General features: G+C 39.8%; 1 protein-coding gene across 1 annotated transcript in view; it reads left to right on the forward strand.

Annotated features, from left to right (window-relative positions):
* Positions 1–24,240, forward strand: part of THSD7B (thrombospondin type 1 domain containing 7B) — an 876,032-nt gene that overhangs the window by 463,718 nt on the left and 388,074 nt on the right. Inside the window, exons 8-10 of the mRNA XM_059052359.2 lie at positions 1,920–2,111; positions 3,729–3,963; positions 12,798–12,913. Coding sequence (XP_058908342.1) covers positions 1,920–2,111; positions 3,729–3,963; positions 12,798–12,913 — 543 coding nt within the window. The remainder of the gene's footprint in view (positions 1–1,919; positions 2,112–3,728; positions 3,964–12,797; positions 12,914–24,240) is intronic.

A 24,240-nucleotide genomic window follows, 5' to 3' on the forward strand; every position in this document is an offset into this window, starting at 1 on the left:
TTTCAACACACACTACTCTCCAGTGGTGAGACCAATTTTACTATTTTAATCTAGGACGTCTCAGCTTTCCCCCCACTGTTTCAAGTAAGAACTCTTCAAATATCTCTTACTCATCAAAATGTTCTTTACAAGACACTGCTTTGAAGTGTTTTTCTATTAAAAAATTATCCTCATAATATTCACAGATGTGAAAATTGAATTTTGATTAGATGTAGTTTGTATGTTTAGTTTGACCTGCCTACTTCTGTACTTGGGAAAGCACTCCCCCTAAGCTGTAGTGTGTGTGTGTGTGTGTGTGTGCGCGCGCACGCGTGCATCCATGCACGTCCGTGTGCATGTTTGCATATACAGTGTGGACTAAACCTGAAAATAGACTGAGGCTGAAAAGAGAGTGATTGGAACTGGTCTTTCAGCTCGATTATCTGCTAGAATCTCCATTACTTCTCATAATATGCTTGAAAAGTTTTATTTGTACCTCAAGGGCAATGAGCCTGGCCTCATTTACAAATATGAATGCACATCTTAGGAGGGCACTAGCTTCTCCACCAGGCAGTTTTGCTTACTGTCAGCTTGTTTTATTGACTTCCTCTGAAAAGGAATATCCATCTCTTGAAATTAGATACAATATGTCTAATGGGGAAACCAGAATTTTTGGAATCAGAAAGTTTTCATTTGCTTCCCAACTCAGGCCTGTGTGACCCTGAGCAAGTTTTCCTTCCCGAGCCACTGACTCCTCATCTATAAAAGAAGATGGGTCAACCCTGTCTATAAGAACATCTTATAAGGACCGTGCCTGGCACGAGGGAAATACTGCATAAATATTAGTTATTTTTTGTGTCAGACAGATTATGACAGGAGAATTCCGTGGACATAAAGTCACAAAGACAAAACGACCTGTCTCCTAGAGTTGCCATTCCACATTTCATGTTGTTGCTTCAAACCATAAATGGTTTTACTTTTCTTCCTGTCTTCTATATTTATGAGGTGACTGTGAATGGGGGGGGCATAGTAAGAGTTGAATTGTTATCTATAAAGAAGAATATAAGAATAATATTTGAATTCTAAAAATGGTGAATAAGTAACCTAAAAGAGAGCTTAGAAAAAATTCATTGCAATCATTTGAGATACGGAAAAGCAGCTTAGAAATTATCCCCTTAGTCTTGTCTGTTATTGATCATTGTAAAACTCCATCCCCCATTATCATATATACATATGTGTGTGTGTGTGTGTGTGTGTGTGTGTGTATTTTGGTTGGACTAATTCATCACATCATTCAAAGAGGGAATAGATTAGGGAAAATTTTGGACTTGCTTTCAACTTTTATCTCAACACATTATATAATTTTAGCCACAGATTCATTTCCATTGTGCACATTTACCACTGTGCACAAACAGAATAAAAGAATCACTGTGTGATAATCTCGCTTAAGGTTACGTATTTGGAGGTGAAAGCACCCAATAAAAAATTAAACTGATAATTTGCAGGGGGCTGCTGAATAGATTGCTCAGTGTAAATTGTGGTTTTCAGGCCAAAAGACTCCTCTGACTCCCATTTTGCAGAAATACATGTGCCCGTTACACATGGTGTCCATAGCATGTCAGTCCCGTCTGTCTCCAGCCATCCATGGCTAAATTGTTCCTGAAGGAAGCCCACTTGTCCCTAGAAAGGATGGCAAATGGCAGTTTTGATGCTGTATCTACCTTTCCAAATGCCAAATTATCTCCTGACAGTTTTTCTTGAAATAAATATTATGAACAGCTGAAAAAAAATCAGTTTTTTGCATGTTATTCGTTTAGAGACACCAGGTGAAGTCTCCTAAACTAAACTGAAGTAATAGATGAAGCAGTGAACCTAAATGTTCCTGGAACTGGTCTCGATTTTACATTAATCGACATCTGTCTTGCTCTGGTTGACTACAGGAGAAGAGGTATCAGGGACTCTCTGCCCAGCACCTCCTCCTCCTGAACAGATGGTGTGTGAAATTCCCTGCCGGATGGATTGTGTGGTAAGCAAGTGGACAGAGTGGTCATCCTGCTCCCAGTCTTGTTCAAATAAAAACTCCGATGGGAAACAGACCAGGTCAAGGACTATCCTGGCGTTGGCTGGAGAAGGTGAGTAATAGGAAAGGTTTCTGTTCCCTAGATCCAAATGAACAGTTTGCTTTCCATGCATGCCTTTTCTCTTTAATCCTCTAGTTTATCTATGCTGGGTTCCCATATGTATATGACTTGTCTTAGCCCGTACTATGTCCAGGCCATGGCAATCAGGTGGATGTCAGTTTTCATTATACTTTTTTAGGGAAGGAAACAAGGCTTGGTTGATACACATCCAGCTTCCGATTGCTCATGCAGTTGGGAACATAATTGGAATATGTCTAGTAAAATGAGTTCTAAATTAGGAATCAAGAGACATGGCTTCTTGACTGGGAGCTGCCACTAACATTGGCAGACTACCTGATCTGTATGTCCTCATTTCCTGCTCTGTCAGGCTGGCATGTGGTGAGAGGGGAAAAGATGAAGGCTGTGAAAATGGCTTTCAAGAAGCTAAAATGTGCTATGGGGATATAAACGGGTGACTTCAGAACAAATTAGAGGAGCAGCTGTTCCTGTCATTTAAAGCAATGGTCTCTGTCCCCAGACACATATGTCATTTCATTTCTTTCAGGCCCTCCCTTGGCTTCATCTGCCGACAGCTCAGCTGGGACAGCAGAACAATATGGCCACTGGCTTTGAGGGACTCCTTTTTAGACAAGATTCTGTCTGTGGTCCTAAGAAATGGGGCCAGGGTCAAGAAGAATGAAAATTTTCATATTCTTAAAGTGTAGTGGCCTCCCCCTCTTGTCTGTCATATTTCTGGAAGGAGAAAAAAGTCAATATAATGGGGAAAAAATAACAAGAATAACAAAACTAAGGTCACAAATCTTCCTGAGCATTTGGCCCACTGAATAAAACATTGTAGTGTGGGAGAGTAGGAAAAAAATCAATACTTTAGATAAATACCAGTTTTGACATGGATATAAAATTGTGAAAGAAAAGATAGTAATGAAATCTGATTGTCTGACTCACCCAAGAGTATAAGGCTGCACATTTGTCTGGTCTCCCTGCCAGTGTATAACACATTGTCAGATATTATTTCAGAGTTGAAGGATGGGCTCTCTCCTGCCAAACTTTAAGAGAGATTTCTGGATTTCTCAAACTGCAGTAAAATGCACTGCTTAAGGGAGGATGGATGTCTTAAAGTGGTTCTCTGAGAAAAATAATACTGTCTTAGGAAAGACAGACCATATGTAGGTAATGTGTGTGTGTGAGTATTTGTGTTTGATCTTATATCACTTCAAGGTCATGGGCTATTATCTCTAACTGACTAATTTATGTAGGCATAATCATATTAAAATAAAAGCAGATTTCTTTGAAGTTTTTCTCAGAGATACATGATGCAGAGGTGAACAGTAGAATCAATTGATTTTTAAAATCTAATTGGCATACCGTTGCCTGTTATTGAGGAGAGAAGGGTGCAATGTATTGTCCTCAGGATAAAAGAACCATGACCATAGCATCAGAAACGGGGTGCGGTGGCTCAGGCCTTTGGAAGATTGTATCAAAATGCTGTCTTTCTAGACCATTAAAACAGTAAAAACAATAAAAAATAAGAATGACAGTAACAACAGCAACAGCAACATGGTAATAACAGCAACAACTCTGTATTCTTTTCTATTTTGATTTTTGCAGGTGGAAAATCATGTCCCCCTAGTCAGGCCCTCCAAGAATATCGTTCGTGCAATGACCATTCCTGTATGCAACTCTACTGGGAGGCATCAACTTGGGGCCCCTGTTCCGAAGACACATTGATAACTGCCCTTAATGCAACCATTGGCTGGAATGGAGAAGCTACATGTGGTGTGGGCATTCAGATGCGGAGGGTCTTCTGTGTCAAGAGTCATGTGGGACAAGTGATGACAAAAAGGTATTATCAATAATTAATTGAAAGTGCATAGGACTATTGCATAGTGGAGTATTTTTAGTCAGAAACATTTTTCATGCACTGAATATGTCTCAGTCTGTGCTAGAGTAAGAGATTTTTGTTTTGTTTTGTTTTATTTGACTCTTAAAGACTAAAAAAATGTGCCTCAACCAAAGGTAGACACTTTTTCGTTATGTATGCATTAATTAATGGAGAACAGTAACTATAATGCGCACGAATATTGAATCTGCTTGAGTAATCAAACTTTCTAGAGCTGATATCAATATTTTGGGCTCTTTTTCAATCACATAAAGACTAGGTCCACAAGCAGGTAGGTCATGCACTTTGAAAATATGGGGCTGTGTTATACTGTTCTTTAGATCTCATTGACCTTGTCTGCAGAGAGCAATAAATCCATATAGACATTTTGAATAGACTATTCCATGCCCTCAAGTAGGTTTACAATCTCATACCTACTATACTCTGCACATGGAGATGTAAATTTTTTCAAAAATTGTAGGAGAATTTGGACATGAGGACTAGAATATAGATATCAAAAGGATCAGGAACAATTGCAAGAGACAGAGGAAAAAGAGTAATTGACTGGAGAACTCAGCTGTGGGAGTTTCTTCTGCTACATAGACCAAATGAGAAGACATAACTCTTCCTCAAGTCCATGCAGGAAGGCTCATGGAAAAGAAAATGTAAGGCACCTAAATTATATACAGAGACTGGGTAACTGGCCTGTCCATAGAGATTTCCAAGTGGCCATGTTTGAACTAGTTCCCTTCGAGTGATGAAAGACCCCTACTCCAGCCACAGTAGTGGTGGGTCACCACGATGGGCTGGTGCAAGCTTTGGTCTAGTGTCACAGACTAGGCAACTTAGAGCTGTTTCCCAGGAATCTTTAAGTTGGGAAAATGAAACCCTCTCTTCTTTCTCTTCATGATGTTCTAAGTATATGGATTGAGAGTTGCCACAGCCATGGTCACGTCTGGTGGAAAAAGCAGGAGGAGAGAGTAAAGCTGATGCTCAGAAAGAGGCAGAAATTGAAGCAGAACAAATCCTGGCAGCATCAAGCCCTGGTACCAGCCCCTCTAGGTGCACTCCTGCCTTTCCTGGCAACATAGGCAACTACATTTGCTCTTCTGCCTAATTCAGTCCAATTTGTGTTGCTGTCATATGCAACTCAAACACCTGATTAATTTCATCTTGGGGGCCCCATGATGATGGGCCCTGGGCCTTATCCACACTGCCATGGAAGCCACTTCAGCTGTGTGTAAGGAAAGTCATAGAAGCTCAGTTAAGGAAACGAACTGCTAATGGAAGATATAGGGCAAACTGGCCAGATACTGCTGGTTTTGGAGCATGTGATAAGCAGGTGGCTATGAACATGCAAGGGAAGATGACTATGACTTGAAGTGAAGCACAGTCAGTAAGACTTCCTCTTTCTTCTCCTCCTAAATGTGGCTTCCAGAGGGCTGGGGCTGGATAGTCTTCATTATTGCCACTGCAGATTTTAGAACAGTATCTGGCATGTAGCTATTGTCCATAAACATATTTAGAAGTCATGAATTAATTAGACCTGTGTGTAGGAAAGTAAAAGGGTTTCACAGGGAATGGATATGAATTGCAGAAGTTTGAGAAGCTGACGTTTATCCTTTGCTTTAAGAAAAAATATTTTATCTACCATGATAAAGTTTGGCAAAGGGGACTGCCTTGAAGAGTAATGAACAGATCATACGTATGACCTTCTGCTCTTATTAACTCATAAACGTTATTTCTGCTTTAGCATCCAACCCTAAATTGCTTGTGATATTTTTGGAGCATCAATTTGTATCATTTGTGTGTTTCAACTTACCTGGTGCCCATAATACCATGTGGACCGATTGGGTCAGTGGGCCGATATAGCCAAACATGAATAATAAGGTTTGCATATCACTTGGATCAGGTGATAATCTAATTCATGGGCTTACTGTACAATCCTAAAAGGCTTATAAAGATATTATGCAGACAAGAGAACTCCTTTTATCTTGAGAAGGACTGCAGCCCTGATAATGTTCATTTTTATGATGTAAATTCTCAACTGCTTAAAAAAAGATGCATGAAATATTAGCTTGAATATACAAATAGAAATAATATAGCTTAGGTATAGGAATAAATGCTATGTGAAATGCAGCAAATTATTATTCTTTAGAGTGATGAGAAAATTTAGCATTCCTGAAGTCTGATCTCCCTTCCACAGAACTTTTACCTCTGAACCACAACAGGAAAAATCCACTTGATATGAACATAATTTGGTTTTTTTCTTAGTAAAGAAGCATTAGAATTGAGACTGACAACTACCAAATACATTATCATCACACTTTAAAGACTATTTGGACATGAGGGGATGGATTGTGTGTTCAAATAGCCCTCTACCTCCTCGTCTAGCCTCATGATTATATTGAATGACAATTTTTTATTAAAGTCTCTGAGCCCATCAGCTTATACAGATGTTAACTTAATGATATTTTGTGACCAGAAAAACCACAAGGCCAAAAGTTTATAGTTTAAAGCATAATTCACAAATGCATATGCTTTTATTTGATAATCTACATAAGTAAGATTCAGATACTATTACAGTGAATAACCTCCAGTTTTACTCGGTTTTCCAACATAGAAAAATGAATTGCACAGATGTTTTCCCTAACACACACATACACACAGAGAAAGACATTGCTGATTACTTTTTGCACTTTTAATGAGGCTGGAGACTTAACAACCTAGTTTTAATGCTTACTGTATGTCTCCAAACGATCCTGCTAAATAAGAGGAGCCTGCATTGACTTAAGTACAGTTAATTAAAATTCTTGGGGTTAATGAGATTAACTGAGCTAAGAAAATAATACCTAGTGTCCAGTGAAGCACATGGTGAAATACTGAGATTATCAGCAAGAGAAAGTATCCTTTGCCTTGCCCTTTCAGAATAATATGCTTTTGCTCTTTTTTATGTGAAAGCTATTGCAGTGGAAAAAATTTCCCTGCCATTTGTGAAATCCTTGGGGTGAGGGTAATGGCAATAGAAAGGGGAAAGAAAAAGAAAATATTCTAAAGAAAGAGCAGCCTTCACAGTAGAAAAAAGAACCATGTCTCCATGGATTGGAGGGGCTATCATAATATATTTTATCTCTAAACCCACTGAACGGGGATGCACAGAATTCCTTGCAAGTTCTTGCTTCCCAGGGTGGGTATTCTGGTTTCCACATAATTGTATAAGTGAGAATGTTACCATAGCATGAGTAATAGAACTGATCATATCAGAAAATGAGGACTAGCTAGGGCACAACTCAAACAGAAGTGAGAGCTTTTGGGGATATGTGGGGGATTTTGTTTGGTTTTGTTTCACTACCCAATGTTTATTTTTTCAGTTGCAGTGTGCAAAAAATAATAATAAAGATTTAAATCACATAACTCAAAGCCGTCCAAAGGTCCTGTAAAACACTTTCTGCCTTTCATGGGAAAACGCTGGGCATTTGGTGAGATATAGTAATGGTGAGCTCCGTTTACACATTTAATGTTTAAAAAATTGGCAGGTTGAGATGGTCCCTCAGTCCCTGGGTTGGAGGACTGCTCCTGGAGATGGAGCACAGTGTCTGCCTCATGATTATGGACACATAACTGAGAAATGGCAGATCTTTGTAGCTCAGTTTGATGCATTTCAGCACAGAAACTAAAACCTACAGTGTGACCAAGAGGCATTCGTTATGAAATACTCCAGTGCAAGTCCAGGAAAATATATGTGTTGAAATGAAGTGTATTCACCCTTTTAACAAAAGTATTGCCAATCTAGAATCAGAGTGTTGCACGAGAGCAGGAAGTATAAATTATGACAAAAGGCAAGAAGCCATACTGTGTTTACTCACTAAAACATGAATCCATATGTTACCCTGGTTTTTAAGGCTTCAATTTTGTTTTAAAAATGGCTGGATAAATTTGCCTAATATTCTCAGAGATTTGTTTTCAGGCTCTACCAGCATAGAATACTTGTCAATCATTCACTTACCGTTACTAAATACTTACACAGCATTAAGATCTGGTATTTTTAAGATATGGTATGAGATGGAATTCTACCATCAAGGCATTCAAAATTAGTGTATGTATCACGCATGCCCGTGTGCATGCACACACGCACAAACACACACACAGACACACACACACACACACACACACAGAAAACCGGCAATGCAGAAGATATCAAAAGCTTTTTTTTTTAGTCAGTGACAATAAACAATACAGAAAATAAACATTATAGTGTTTAGAAGTGGAGGACACATAAGTTGCTAATAGTCAAGGAGAGTATTTTTGGAGATTAAGAGTAAATTTATGAAAATTAGAAATGTGATAATCTGTACCAAGATGGCAGAGTAGAAGGATGTGTTCTCACTCCCTCTTCTGAGAACACCAGAATCACAACTAGCTGCTGGACAATCATCAACAGGAAGACACTGGAACTCACCAAAAAAGATACCCCACATCCAAAGACAAAAGGAGAAGCCCCAATGGGACGGTAGGAGGGGTGCAATCACAGTAAAATCAAATCCCATAACTGCTGAGTGGGTGACTCACAGACTGGAGAACAATTTTACCACAGAAATCCACCCACTGGAGTGAAGGTTCTGAGCCCCATGTCAGGTTTCCCAACCTGGGGGTTCGGCAACAGGAGGAGGAATTCCTAGAGAATCAGACTTTGAAGCCTAGTGGGATTTGATTGCAGGACTTCGACAGGACTGGGGGAAACAGAGACTCCACTCTTGGAGGGCACACACAAAGTAGTGTGCACATCAGGACCCAGGGGAAGGAGCAATGACCCCAGGGGAGACTGAACTAGACCTACCTGCTGGTGTTGGAGGGTCTCCTGCAGAGGCAGGGGGTGGCTATGGTTCACTGCGAGGACAAGGACACTAGCAGCAGAAGTTCTGGGAACTACTTCTTGGCATGAGCCCTCCCAGAGTCGGCCATTAGCCCCACCAAAGAGCCCAGGTAGGCTCCAGTGTTGGGTCACGTCAGGCTAAACAACCAACAGGGAGGGAGCCCAGCCCCACCCATCAGCAGTCAAGGGAATTAAAGTTTTACTGAGCTCTGCCCACCAGAGCAACACCTAGCTCTACCCACCACCAGTCCCTCCCATCAAGAAACTTCCACAAGCCTCTTAGATAGCCTCATCCACCAGAGGGCAGACAGCAGAAGCAAGAAGAACTACAATCCTGCAGCCTGTGGAACAAAAACCACATTCACAGAAAGATAGACAAGATGAAAAGGCAGAGGGCTATGTACCAGATGAAGGAACAAGATAAAACCCCAGAAAAACAACTAAATGAAGTGGAGATAGGCAACCTTCTAGAAAAAGAATTCAGAATAATGATAGTGAAGATGATCCAGGACCTCGGAAAAACAATGGAGGCAAAGATCGAGAAGATGCAAGAAATGTTTAACAAAGATCTAGAAGAATTAAAGAACAAACAAACAGAGAAGAACAATACAATAACTGACATGAAAACTACACTAAAAGGAATCAGTGGCAGAATAGCTGAGGCAGAAGAACGGATAAGTGACCTGGAAGACAGAATGGTGGAATTCACTGCCGTGGAACAGAATAAAGAAAAAAGAATGAAAAGAAATGAAGACAGCCTAAGAGACCTCTGGGACAACAATGAGGTATCACCTCACACCACTTAGAATGGGCATCATCAGAAAATCTACAACCAACAAATGCTGGAGAGGGTGTGGAGAAAAGGGAACCCTCTTGCACTGTTGGTGGGAATGTAGATTGGTACAGCCACTATGGAGAGCAGTATGGAGGTTCCTTAAAAAACTAAAAATAGAACTACCATATGATCCAGCAATCCCACTACTGGGCATATACCTAAAGAAAACCATAATTCAAAAAGATCCAGCAATCCCACTACTGGGCATATACCCAAAGAAAACCATAATTCAAAAAGACACATGCACCCCAATGTTCACTGCAGCACTATTTACAATAGCCAGGTCATGGAAGCACCTAAACTCCCATTGACAGACGAATGGTTAGAGAAGTTGTGGTATATATATACAATGGAATATTACTCAGCCATTAAAAGGAACGAAATTGGGTCATTTGTTGAGACTTGGATGGATCTAGAGACTCTTATATAGAGTGAAGTAAGTCAGAAAGAGAAAAACAAATATCGTATATTAACTCATGTATGTGGAACCTAGAAAAATGGTACAGATGAACCGGTTTGCAGGGCAGAAGTAGAGACACAGATGTAGAGAACAAACATATGGACACCAAGGGGGTAAAGTGGCGGGGGGTGGGGATGGTGGTGTGATGAATTGGGAGATTGGGATTGACATGTATACACAGATGTGTATAAAATTGATGACTAATAAGAACCTGCTGTGTAAAAAATAAATTCAAAAATTAAAAAAAAAAAGAAAACTCAGATGAGAGATTGGGGTAAATGACTTTTCAAACCAATTTTAACCATACAGTTCTGATTCTCATTTTTTAATTTATCTTTTATTGATATGTACATTATCTCAAGAGTATAGATAGGACTATATACGAAAAATAAATGTAATTTTGAAAGGTTGCATGCAAATATATTTTAATTGAATCATTAAAAAAAAAAAAGAAATGTGATGATCCTGGGAGGGGTAGACAGCAGAAGGGAGGAGGAAGTTGAACCTCTAAGGAAAAGGTCAACATTATTGGGAAAAGAAATGAATAAAAAGACAGTTTCATTCCTAAGAGAATATTTGGCACCTATCAGACCAGGAATCACATTTTAGGAAAGTCCTTAGTTCATGGCCTCTATAAAAGCAGTGTAACCTGAGCTTGACCTTTGTCATTGAGGGTATGATACCGTTTCTCACTTGTGGACCTAGAAGAACACAGATAGAGAAAGGGCACCATGTCACGAAGAGTTGACATTATGCCCCGTGAATATTTATTGTGAGTGCTATTAATAAAGTATAAATTGAAAAGTAGGCAATATCAGTTCCCCAGAAGATATTAACACCACACATACACACAAATAAAAACAAAAACCAAGAGACGCAAGAACACTTTGGGAGGTGTTGGATATGTCTATTACCTTGATTGTGGAGATGGTATCACAAGTGTTTGCATATGTCCAAACTCATCAAATTATGCACATTAAATAGGTGCAGTTCTTTCTGTATCAATTATACCTCAATAAAGGTATATCTAAAACATTTAAAAATACTGCTAATTGAAGTGAACAAAGTCCCTGCAGAATAAGCCACCCTCCCAGAAAGCCTGAAGCCAAACCAGCCTCAGGCACTACTGAGCTATTTGTGAATGTTTGAGTGTGTGTGTCCTGGCTGGGTCCCTGCCCCACCAAGTCCTGCTGCCCCGCTGAGCACACAGGAAAATGACATTCCTCACGTGGAACTTTCATTTCCAGCTAGATACCAGGAGAGATTGGAGAGGACATAGAATAAATAGCAGTTCAATTTAATTTTAGGAGCTTTCAGGGTATGAATAAAGAACTTGGGAATGAGTTTAGTGTTTTTTGCTAGTTCTACTAAAGTATGACGTAAATTTTCCTTACCAGAATATCTTGTTTAAATAATGCTATTTCCTCTAAAGACACTCTTTTTTTCTTTTTTTAGGTTCATTGAATTGATCTATTTGATAGACAGTTTTTTGTGTGTATTAAGGATGATTAATAATAATGCCACTAATAATTCATTGATAATACTTTATTAAATTACTAATAATTTAATTTATTTAATCCATGTGACTTTGGATCCATTACTTATTCTTTCAGCACCTCAGTTTATCATCTGAAAATGAAGATTATAATGCCTTTCACTGCGGTCCTTAGGAATAAATGAAAGAATGCGGGAAAAGCACTACACTCACCACTGACTATCCAGTACCAAAGTTCATGCTATCAGGCTTTATACACACTGCATCTCTGTGCTTTATAAGAAATTTATAGGAAAAAGAATTTTAAAATGCAAATATAAGTTGCAGAGTGCTTTCCTGTTTTTCCTCTTAGCATATCACTGTTTTATAAGATAATAAATGTGGATTTTAACCCCCTGTACTCATAAAAATAAGCAGATAAACATGCAAATAAAAACAAAAACTTGCTTGCCATTTTCTGAGGCTTTAGTTCTTCCAAGTGACTATGAATCCACTGATTACGTTCCTCCCAAATCTGAACATTACATTATCAGCTAAATAGCAGAATTGAAATGTTTCTCTTGTTAATGCTAGTTATTTGCAAACAAACATACTATTCTCATGTCTTGCTTATTCTAACTCATCAATTTACATGTTATAAAAAGACACCTGCCAATTACTTCAATATTCTAAAATCATGTTAATTATCAAAGTGGTCTTCTGTTTTTTGTTTCCCAGTATATCCATATGTTGCCTTGTACAATATCACTGAATTGATGTATTACCCTGGATAAAACACTTTTCAAAAAATATATCAGATTTGTCCACTCTGAAAAAAATCAAATGTTATTTGAATTCATGCAATGGGGAGAAACTCACTTAGCATTTGTCTTTCATTGGTTTCGGCGATTGTTATTCCTTTCCTGGTCTAGTGAAAAATATTTTGGTCTCTGGATCAAGAGAGATGAAGTCTGTTTCATGCTCTGCCTCTGGCTCTGAGCCCTTGGGCAAGTAGCTTCTCCTCCTGGGTCTTTCTTCCCACATCTATAAAAGGAACAACAGGGTCTCAGTGTTTTCAGTTCTGAAATCATATGGTTCTAGGCTAAACCACTTACCTTCTCCAGGAAATATTGATCTGATCTCTTCACATTGGCAGATGTCCAGAGTCTACTCGGCCGGAAACGGTACGCCCTTGCCTGCTCCCGTGCAAAAAAGACTGTCTTGTGACCGCCTTCAGTGAGTGGACGCCCTGCCCAAGGCTGTGCCAGCCAGGTAGGTGGATGCTATTTTCTTAGTGTTTTCTTTCCTTCCTGATCTCCTGAATGCCTCTCCCACTGCTAAATAAACGAGAGATGGTGTACAGGGGCTCCCTTCTTTTCCATTTGCGTGTTTGGGAGCAAAGTTTGTAACATTTGTAAATGAAGTCTTGGATTTCCAGATCCATTAAGATTTGGCAGGGAAAACATATTCAGCTATTACATGCCATTATTTTACAGGTGTGCATTGTAGGGGTCCTCATCTTCTGTTAACTCTGTTGTGGCATTTTGAACAGCCATTCAAATGTGGTTCCTTATAAAGCATGAATACCATCACGGTTCCTTTGTGGCTCCTGTGTGCTTAAGCCTGACTCCAGGCATCTTCATTAGAATGTAGGGCCTTAAACACTCTACATACATCACTGATAAATATAAGCCTATGGAAGAAGAGGGGCCAATACATTAAAACGTGTTGAACAGGTACAGACATTGGGAATATATGATTTCTATTTCTTTACTCTTAACAGTGATGCTTTGTACATCTGGGTGTATTTGGAGTGCTGTGATCCAGGATACTTAATAGCTAAGTCCTAATAAACACACAGGAGAACCTTTGTAAAATTATTGCCTTTCTTAGAACAGGTCTTTTCCCCTACACTTATCTCAGTCCCATGATGGAGCTAGTCCATGTGGAGATCCAAAAACTCCTAGTCCCAAAGCTCCGTTCTGGCCTAAGACCTAAACTTAATAACTTGGTCCATTTCCCCTAGTCTGACACCTTAGCCTTTGTCCTATGGATCATACAACTGCCATAGCAAGAAAAGGCACATCCAGGAAAAGGAAGGATGGAAGAATATTGACCCTAGTGCTCAAAGTAAAATGGGTCTCATCCACACCTCCCTGCCCTTGTCTTGGCTGTCCCATCCTCTCAGGCAGGGCCTGGCTCTCACTGTACCTCTGCACTAGCCTCCTGAAAAAAGGGAGAGGGAAGCATGCAGTTCTGCAAAGAGACAACCTGCCACAAAGATTGAGATTACTAACACTTTTCCTTGGAAAATTGCAGCCCTGTGCATCTAGGATCCCCCAGTCGCTCTTTGACTCACACATGTTCCTGGCGGTGACATGACAATGTAGCCAATATTGACACAGATCTGCCTGCCACTTCAAACCACCTCTCAGTGATTGGCAAAGGGGTTGTGACAGCTCTTGGAGATTATCATCATCAGTATGTTATATTTCAGTGATGGGGCACCTGCATAAGGTTTTCTAACTGTGCCATTTCAACTGTCCTTTGTCAGTGCTAACCGAGTAGTATCCAATAAACTTTGCTTATGGATAGAATCAGAACTAAATGTGTTGAATACAAAAGAGCTTTGAAAATACAGTGGAATATTTATCTGATGTTTTGAGGGGTGGAGATAGCAAGCTCTTCCAGAGGTGCTCCAAAACTTATTTTCTTAAATGAAAATTCAAAGTAATTGATCTGGATAAACAGGGTTCGTAGAGTAGCCAGGGGAATGTCATTTCCAGACAGAGTAGGACAGAAAAGCTGTGATCTGTATTCTGAACCATTTGAAAGGTAGCATCTTGCAGGTTGGCTTTTGAAATTTTAATAGTAATGTACCTGCAAAACATTCAAGTTCTTTAAGATAAACATTGGGAAAATGCAAGAAGATAAAATAATCTATGATGATGGAGGTTTATTGAAGTTCAGCTATTTCTTTTAGTTTTGTCATCATAAGACATTAGCATAATTCTTCTGTTAAATGGTTTTAAGAAAGGAAAAGGCTGAATTTAAAAGAATACCCTACTGGCAGCCAGATATTGGTGTTAGAGCTGTCAGGGTCCCCTGACACTTAAGGAGGCATATTAGTTCTGTTGAGCCCATATGCCCCAGTGACCAGAGATTACTTCAGCTATTGCATGCATTCTATATTCGAGAAAATTCTCTCTGCTGCATGAGTATCTTCTCCTAGTGCTGCCTAAGGATGGAGGAATCATAGGGCATGTGAAATAATTGCTCTTCCAGCAATTTTAGATTTTACTACAACTTCCAGGGATTCAACTAGTTATTTAAATGGTTGGCATTGTAATGAAAATAATTTTAAGCCTCTGTGGTCTCTTTTTACCTCCAATTTTTTAAGCCTAGATAATTCTTTTCACAGCCTGGCAGCCAGCAGACCTGGAGGAGCATTGATTCAGTTTTCAGATTTCTTCCAGCTTTCCGCTTCAATACTGTTTACCCTCGTGTTTTGTTTATACTTTGGGACCAATATTTTTTTAAATAACTATGGGTTAATTAGGGGAGATGATGATAGGGAGGAGATTATAGGAGGAAATGGTACTGCTAAATCTGTGGTTCTCAAACTTTATTTATTCAGAATCACCTGGAAGCATTATTAAAATGCAGATTTTCAGCTCCATGACTAGATATTCTGATTCAATAACTATGGGATGTTTCCAAAAATTGTGTTGTAAGAAGCTGCCACTGAATGGTGATGTATTTCCTCCCTTAAGATAAAAAAGGATCATAGATCCATGAACAAGTGCTACTTGAACTCTGGGCATACAGCCTGTTTTTCAGCTTCCTGAATGCATCATATTCTTCCCGGCTCAAGCATGGTAGAGTTTGATGGCTAAGAACAGAGGTGCTGGAGCCAGATGGCCAGGATTTTGAGTCCCAAGGTTAGCTCTGTGACAGTGCCTGCATTACTTAATCTCTCTGTGCCTCAGTTTTCTCATCTGTGAAACAGGGTTAATAACCACAGCTACATATAAGGAAAGTACTTAGAGCCCTCAGTGGCTTGTGTGGGGTAGGCATGGGGCAGGCAATTCTATCATCGTTCCAAGCCTTTGCACCTGCCCTGTGTGGTGCTGGAGCTGTGTTCAGCTGTGCTTCCTTCTTGGTCCTCCGACCTCTAGATCAGCAGCCTTTCCCCAGGAACGTTGTGTCATCTCCTAGACCACAGTAGACCCACCCCATGCACCTCACTAACTAGGTCATCCCACAGCATCCTCCACATCCCCTTCATGGCACTTGCATACTTATCCTTCCTTGTTAACGTGGCCTTTGCTAGAGTGTACGTCCACAAGTGCAGAGACCACTTCTGTCATCTTCACCACTAGATCCTCTAAACCCAGCATAGTAAAGGGTATAGTTGTCACTCAGTTAATATTTTCTGAATGGACAGATGTCCTGTGAAGAGAGAGAAGAGTGTGGTTTTGAATCCAGGCAGTAGATTCTCTGTTCTCGAGAACATCCTTCAAAAGATACTTTGGGAAATAGTGTTTTAAAGCAGTACGTGTCAAACTGAAATGCTTTTACAAGTTCCTGGGGGATCTAATTAAAATGTAAGTTCTAATTCAGTAGACCTGGACAGGACCTGGAATTAGACCTTTCTATAAGCTCCAAAGTGATACCTGAATGTTGATTACAAAGCGACAGGTAGAGGTGGGGTTAAACATTTTTGAGCAAGGCCATGACATGGTCAAAGTTATAAAGGGAAAAGAGTGGACTAGGGACAGACCAACAGGTGGGGACACAGGTAGATTGGGGTGTGGGGTGGAGTGAAGTGGCTTAACCTAAACTGAGAGATCAAGAGAAGGGTGAGCCTGAGTAGGTGGCAAGCTCCACTAATGAGGATGGGGGAGCTCTTTTGCACCTGTGGTTTCAGGTTGAGTCATCAAAGTTGAGAAGAGCTTATACCCCTAGTCCCTAAATTTGGCTGCACAATGGAATCACCTAGAGATTTCTTAAATGCATGGGTGCTACTCCAAGATGTTACGATTTAATAGGTTTTTGGTATGACCAGGGAATCACTTGATTATGTGAACCCAAAACCAAATCCATTCTAAACCTCTCAGAAAGCCAAGGTGGTTTCCCAGGAGCAGAGTGTTCCAGGAGTGATTTGTGTGTTAGTAATGGGTGAGTTGTATGAGGTTTTATTTGGTTCTGGCTGTGTTCATGATCTAAAAATCCTTACAACTTAAAAATATTCTCAAGCCATGAACAATCTCTAGCTAGTAGCTAGCCTTGCTTCCTGTCTTCTTATTCCTGCTCATCTGAGTCTCTCCTGAAAGGATTAATGGTGGTTCCACATTCTTCGAAGCAAATCAAATAACTATCAAGCTGTGGCGCTCTTGTGGACTCTCCAAATTTTAAGTCCCAGTAAAAAATTAGCCAAATGATCAAGAACCATTCTTTGGTGATGTTGTTACTAATTTCTCTATTCTTCCTTCAGCCTATAACACAAGTACCTGCGTAAATACTCAATACCGTTTGCCCAATAATAGCTACAGTTTGTTCATTGTAGAGGTAGCCCCATGGAGTTTTTAACAGTACACAGATGCCTCACCTCATCCCACGTTAGAATCTCTTCACGTTGAAGGGACCTTTGCAGTATTAAAACTCACCATAAGTAACTCTTATATGTGGGCAGGGATGAGACACGCTCATTTAGTGCTTTATCCTTTCAGGGTATCTTCAAATACATTTATCAATTATCATTGATAATTGTTTGCCTGGGTAGTATTGGAAATTAATTATCTTGGCCACTGATCTCATAACTATCACATTTAATGTTTTTACTTTAAAGTCACAAATCAGTACTGATTTTCCAAGATTTCTCTCAAGCTACCTTTAAAGGAGCTCACTTTATATTTTCAACATTTAATAATACAAATTTCAGACATCTACATAAATTAATATAATGCTAATATAAAATATTTCTGATTAATAGAATGCACTCTTATGCAGCCATCACCAGGTAAAAATTACCATCAGTTCATGGCCACCCTTGTTTTGGTTGTTTTACTGTTATCCCTCTTTTTACTGCCAGTAGCTAATTTTGTAATGACTCCCAGATGTGTGTATCACTTCCATGTAAGGGAAAAATATGTAAGAGGTAAAGTTATTAGACACTTCAGTAGATAAAATGTGGCATATTCAAAATAGGTCTTTCTGTAAATTCCTAGAAACCATGGAGCTAATGATTAATTATTTGTCAGTCTTAATAATTTAAGGCTGAGGGAGCTCCTTTAACTTTCATCTCTAAGGGGCATGCTGGCAAGCAGTGTCATGGTAATAGGAAGGCCAAAGGCAAACTACTGCTGGGAATTGCTCGGCAACTTTATTTGGTGGGATCCTTTGCTCCTGCATCAAACCTCCTGGAGTTACGTCTTGCGTTTCCAGTGTCAAAGACAGTAATGTTTTTTTAATGTCCAGGTTGTGTACTATATAGTGGTTAAGAACATGGCACCTCAAGTTAGACTTCCTTGGTTCAAATCCAATCTTTGCTGTACAAGTCACATTAGACTCACTTTAAACTTCGTTGTGTTTCAGTTTTCTCTGTTCTAAAATGAGATAATATTGGCACCCAATTCATAGGATTAAATGAGAATAGGACACATGGCAGAAATTTTGATGATGATGATGATGATGATGTAAGTTCCTTAAGATTGGGGAACTTGTCTTTTGTTTTGTTGCTATCCTGCATTATCTAGTCGTCCATGTGCTGGTATAATGCACTTGTTTCCATGTCTGTATTTTTCTTAGATTATAAAATCTAGAAGGCACATGATGGGTGTTTAGTAATTGTTGTTGAATGAATGACTAAATGAACCCCATATCTTTCCTACTACCAGTTCTAATTCCTAAAGATTTTGCTTCCATTTAGATGAAATCAAAGCATTAACAGAGTGTTCAGTGGGTCCAGGCCAATTAGGGGAAAAGGTATTGGTCATTCAGAATGTCAAATAGGTCAAAAATCACCTTTCTCCCACTCAAAGGCATACTAGCATCAGCCTCTCTCTTTACTTACTCCTTTCAAGTGCATATGGTCCCCTCCTTCCCCCCTAAGGCCCATCATCTATACTTTTCTCCACCTGGGAAATAGAAGATGGAGTACTAATTTATACCCAAAGAATGAAGAGTCGGGACTTCCCTGGTTGCACAGTGGTTAAGAATCTGCCTGCCAGTGCAGGGGGCACGGGTTCGAGCCCTGGTCCAGGAAGATCCCACATGCCATGGAGCAACTAAGCCCCTGCACCGTAACTACTGAGCCTGCACTCTAGAGCCCGCGAGCCACAACAACTGAGCCCGCACACCACAACTACTGAAGCCTGCCCGCCTAGAGCCTGTGCTCCGCAACGAGAAGCCACCTTAATGAGAAGCCCACGCACCGCAACTAAGAGTAGCCCCTGCTCGCTGCAACTAGAGAAAGCCAGCGTGCAGCAACGAAGTCCCAACGCAGCCAAAAATAAATAAATTAATTTTTTAAAATCCTAGGAATTGTTTAAAAAAAAAAAAAGATTGAAGCGTCTATTGTGTTTGAGTATTGAAGATTTGGGGCCTGGAACACCAGCCTCCAAAGTAGTGTTGAAGGCAATATAATCATCTAATGACTTTCCTTCAGAAAGTGACTTAATTTAAATCTAAGTTACAACCTCTATAAATTTTGGATGTTTTCTATTCCCAAGTGTTTTTGAAAAACTAAATAAAATGTGTATCTTACATATACATCCCAAGGCACAACCCAATACACAGAGTATAGGTGCCTTTTTTTTAATAGGCTCCATTGGGGAGGATGTGCCCTCTTTAGTCTATAATTTAAAGCCTAGAGATCACTACATAGCCCCAGTACTCAATAAATATTCCTGAAAATTTAGTAAGAGAAATGACAAACACTTGGGCTTGTAGAAATTACAGTTCTCAACCAAGGAGTTCTGCTGATAAAATTTATAAAGACACTTTCCCTCCATTCACACATAGGAAAAAGGGAGATTAAACTCTCTTAATTTCTTTTAATTTTTTTCCTCCCATGTTTGTTTGTTTGTTTTTGTTTTATTTCCCCTTAAAATGTGACACCTTCCGCCTGGTTAAGACTCTGGGCTTCCACTGCAAGGGGTCTCAGGTTTGATCCCTGGTTGGGGAGCTAAGATGCCGCATGCCACACTGTGTTGCGAGGCCAAAAATAAATAAATAAATAAATAAAAGGAAACAGAAAACGAAAATAAAACCCCACAGTATGCAGTGGATTCGATTTGGCCAAACAAATCAGATTTGGCAAAAAAGAAACGTTTTTAGAACAGTTTATTTAGAGCCCTGTGACCTCCTGGACATGGAAGAACACCACTGGGTTATGAGGGGAGCTGTGGCTCAGAGGGCGGGGCTCTTAACTGGCCCTACCTACACCCCTCACTCAGAGAGAACGTTAGTCCGCTTAATAGCTGACTGGGTCGCCTTCTCAGTCCACACTCTTCCTCCTACCCCCTAATCCCCCTTCTTTCTGGACCAGAGATTGATGTGCATTTACAGGGACCTGGAGTTCACTTGCCAGCTGGGATTTTTCTTTGCTTCCTCCAATGGCCCCAGGCCGTAGATCTAGAGCCAGGGCTGGAATCCAGATCTCTCTGACCTGAGGGACTGCCTGTTTTCATGCCACAGCAATCCCTGTTTTCACAGAGGCACAGCTCATCTTGCTTGTTTACTAGCAATTCAAGAATTCAGAGCCAGATACCCTCAAACCTGAGGCACAGGCTCTGTACAGCACAGATCTGTCACACAGAGCTTTCACGTGTGCTCTCTCATTGATCATCAGGGCAGTTTCGTGATAAAGGAACAGCCGTTCTGTTAGCCCTGTTCCATAAAAGAAGCAACGCGATCTTCAAGGGAAGACCTCCTGGCCACCTCGTCCAACAGGAGCAAAGACCACGTCCAAATACCCAGATTAAATTAAACTTGCTACACTGCTTTGCCTGGTGAACCTGTAAAATTACAGGGAAAAAAAGCCAGGCAAGTTCAAACTCTTATTGCTAAAAGCCGGTAACTTCTACTTTGCTTCATATCACTGCCTCTTCCTATCAAAGTGATAATAGCTATAATTTATTGACATACATTGTCCTATTTGTTACCTCATCTCTATATAGAAAGGACTATTATGACCCCATCTTACATAGGAAGACACAGAGGCTTAGCTATGGCTCCCAAGATTGCAAAATGAATAAATGGCAAAAGCACAAGGAATCCTAGGCTCTTAACCACTCATTCGGTAGCAGATATTTGCTGAACAATCACTGTGTTCTAGATGCTGTTCTAAGTACTGTAAGTATAGGAGTAAAGTGGTGACGAAAACACACACAGCCCTCTGCTGTGGTGAGTGCTGTCTAGTGACAGAAGGTGGAGGCATTGAATATATAATTGCCTAAATGAATATGCAGTTACAAAATATAGTATGCACTCTGCAGAAATTCAAGGAGCTATGAGAAAAGCTAGTAAGGAAAATCAGAATTCCACTCTGCCTAGAGTATCTTTCTCCTCATCGCTACTCATTGCCCGTCTTACTAGATATAAAGCCCTACCTTCTCCAGAGAACTTGTCCTGATCCTCCTGCTGGAAAAAACCTCTTCTCACTCCTGAGTCTCATAACGCTGTCTGAATGGCTTGTATTCTCACTCTTGCTAAACGTGTTTTGGGTCCCTCCGAAGAGACACAAAGTCCTTGAGAGCTAAACCCTTTTCAGTTTTCATTCCCAAAATGCCTCATAATAAACTTAAAACAGAATAGAATTCAGTATATCTGTGTCAGATAAATGGATGCTAGTTAGAACTTACTTGCATAAGCAAACCTAACAGAGTGCTAAAAGGAAAGGTGATCTGCCTTTACAACTGAATATCTTTTGAAACACGTGATGATGGCAGCGATAGAAGGTGTGGGATTTCGGGAATCAAATCTGTCTCTGGTTTCCTGGCAAATGTGGTTAAAGTGGAAACACATTCCATCCCTTGTATTCATTCATTCATTCACTCACTCATTCATTCAGTCATTCTTTCGTGCAGTCTGTTCTTTTGGTTATTAATATTTCGATGAAGTCGTATGAGTATCTTAAGGGAAGCAAAGGCTATTTGATTGCTAATTCCTAAAAGTAATTTCCTACTGGAACTCCGCATTTTAACTGAAGTCATCAACTGAGGCAATATGTCTATAAGAAGTGCATTAAAGTCTGAGTCTTTTAAATATATGACTGAAGGGTATAATGTTGAAATGCAGAATTATGGTCTTGTGCAGTCTTTCAGTGGCCTAGATTGACTCAGGGGTAAAACTTAGAATAGTTTCAACAGGTTTCTAAAAGTGTGGCCCATGGAATTCTAGCTCAGAATTACCTGGAATGCTTGTCAAAACCCTAAGAGATTATGATTTTGAAGTCAGGATTGGGGCCTCCAAATCTGCATTTTTAAACAAACTGCCTTAGTCATTTTAAGAATCATTAACCTTTGAGGACCACTGACCTGTAGAAACATTTAATTTGAATATGAGCCAATGGATTCTTTAAAAAAGGTGTAATTTCCCTCTACAATATTGTTCCAATCAAGTCTATTTTGGTTTTCAAGAATCAAAGGTTTTTCTATGAAGCTTTCAAATCTACAGTAAGTAAAAAGAGGCTTATTGGGAAGTTAGAACAGGAAATCTCACAGGTGTCCAAAAACAAGAAAAAGAAAATGTATGGACATATAAGAACTAGAAATGCAAACAGGAGCTGAGGGTTCTCTCTTCAACTGTCAGAATCAGTGTGATTCTTTCATCTCTGCTTCTCTGGGTACACCTGCTGTCCTGCCCCTTCTAACAGGCTTCCTTTGAATCTCTACTCTCATAAGTAGCAGTTATAGAGCCCAAGAATGGCTCTCTAGTCCTTACTCTACAAAACACCAGGGAAGTCAAGAACCCAGCACCCATAGAAGCTTCCTTCCCTTCAGGGTCTTTCTTCAGCTCACCAAGTAAAAGAGTCTGATGGCCCCGTTTGTATCAGATTGGTTCTTCAATCATGCAGCAGCCCGTGGATTCATCAGCCCCCTTCAGGTCAGGAGGCATCTGGAAGGGGAAGGGAACAGTGGTGCTGGAAGGCAGCAGGAACTGATAGGGACACTGATTGTTCACCCGTGAGACCAGCCTCTCCAGGACACCCATGCTCAGCCCTTTGGGAGAGAACTCGGAACCTGACTCCCTTCACTTCCTTAGGTTTCTGTCCATCCCTCTCAGTGCTGAACTATATGCAGAGAAGTGGCAGAACCTGCCCGCCTGCTTCCACCACAAACATCATCCTCTTCACTTCAGAGCTTCAGCTCAGGAAGAGAGCTGTCGTAAATTAAGTAGAAATCTAGAAAAGGAAAATGAAGCTCCAGGGGTTATATACGCAGTCGAATGACGGCTTCATGTAGAACAGAAACTGGGAGGAGCGAGAAGGCGCTCACCTTGGGCATGATCTGAGCCAGAAATTTTACTTCAAACAAAATATGGAGTCTCCGTGTACTTGAATTCATATCAAAATATGTATGCTATTGTTCCTATCCATAGTCTATCGTAAACAGTATTATTGTCTTGGCTGTCTTTCAAAAAAAAGCTAACACACCAAACAAAATCAAATCAATAAAAAAGCAAACAAAAGAATTGAATGTAAATTTGATGCATGACGTTCTGTCTTTTACACCTAGAATCCACTGTTATGCCTTCTAGTTTGCATCTAAAAGTTGCTTTCAAACACTATTTCTCTTCATTCAACAGTCAAACTACATTACCATAAATATATCCTGTGGCTCACATGGATGTTCATAATGATTTATTGTTAGCAAAAGTCTGTGTTTCCTTGAATGTGAATGCTCTTTGTTGTCAAAATGTTTTTACTTCCGGCTGGTTTCTTTCTCATATCTCTAGAATTCTCTTCAGACAATACAGTGCAACACAATGTAATCCTTATTTCCCTATAGAGGTGAATGAGTTGCCTTTCAGAAATCAAGGTACCCATTCTAATTAGAAGTTTATCTTTAGACTTTCAGTGTACTCTCCACAAAGAAATAGAGTAAATTAGTTTTGCTTTAGCTGGAGTGTTACTTTCAGTTTATTAAATACTTTTCTACAATTAAAAAGAATGAATTAATTATTTTTCACTTCCTTGGCTTTGGTCCAATTTTAATATGACTTTCATTGACAGTGTGGTGTCAGGGGGTTTTGACTCATTGGTTTTTGACTCATGGTAGTAGATTTATGAATGATTTAATTTGCATTACTAAAACAAAGCCTAGAGTTAGAGGTAGAGTTAAATGTTGTGATCTTAATATGTCAACTTGGAACTACAGATTTTATAAGTCAGTTTGCTTCCTAGGGTTTTCTTATCCTATGTGAAAAGGCTACCTCAGCAATAGTTGCTCAGTTGAGAATACCTACGTTGTCCTCTGATTCATACTTTGCCTTCCTTGGGTAAGTTGTAGGATTTGTGAGTACTCAAGCTCAAGCCATAAAAATTGTTAATTTTATAAACAGAAGATACTTAGTGGTGTGTATGTGTGTGTGTG

The sequence above is a fragment of the Kogia breviceps genome, chromosome 2 (assembly GCF_026419965.1).
Source record: "Kogia breviceps isolate mKogBre1 chromosome 2, mKogBre1 haplotype 1, whole genome shotgun sequence".
Classification (NCBI taxonomy): domain Eukaryota; kingdom Metazoa; phylum Chordata; class Mammalia; order Artiodactyla; family Physeteridae; genus Kogia; species Kogia breviceps.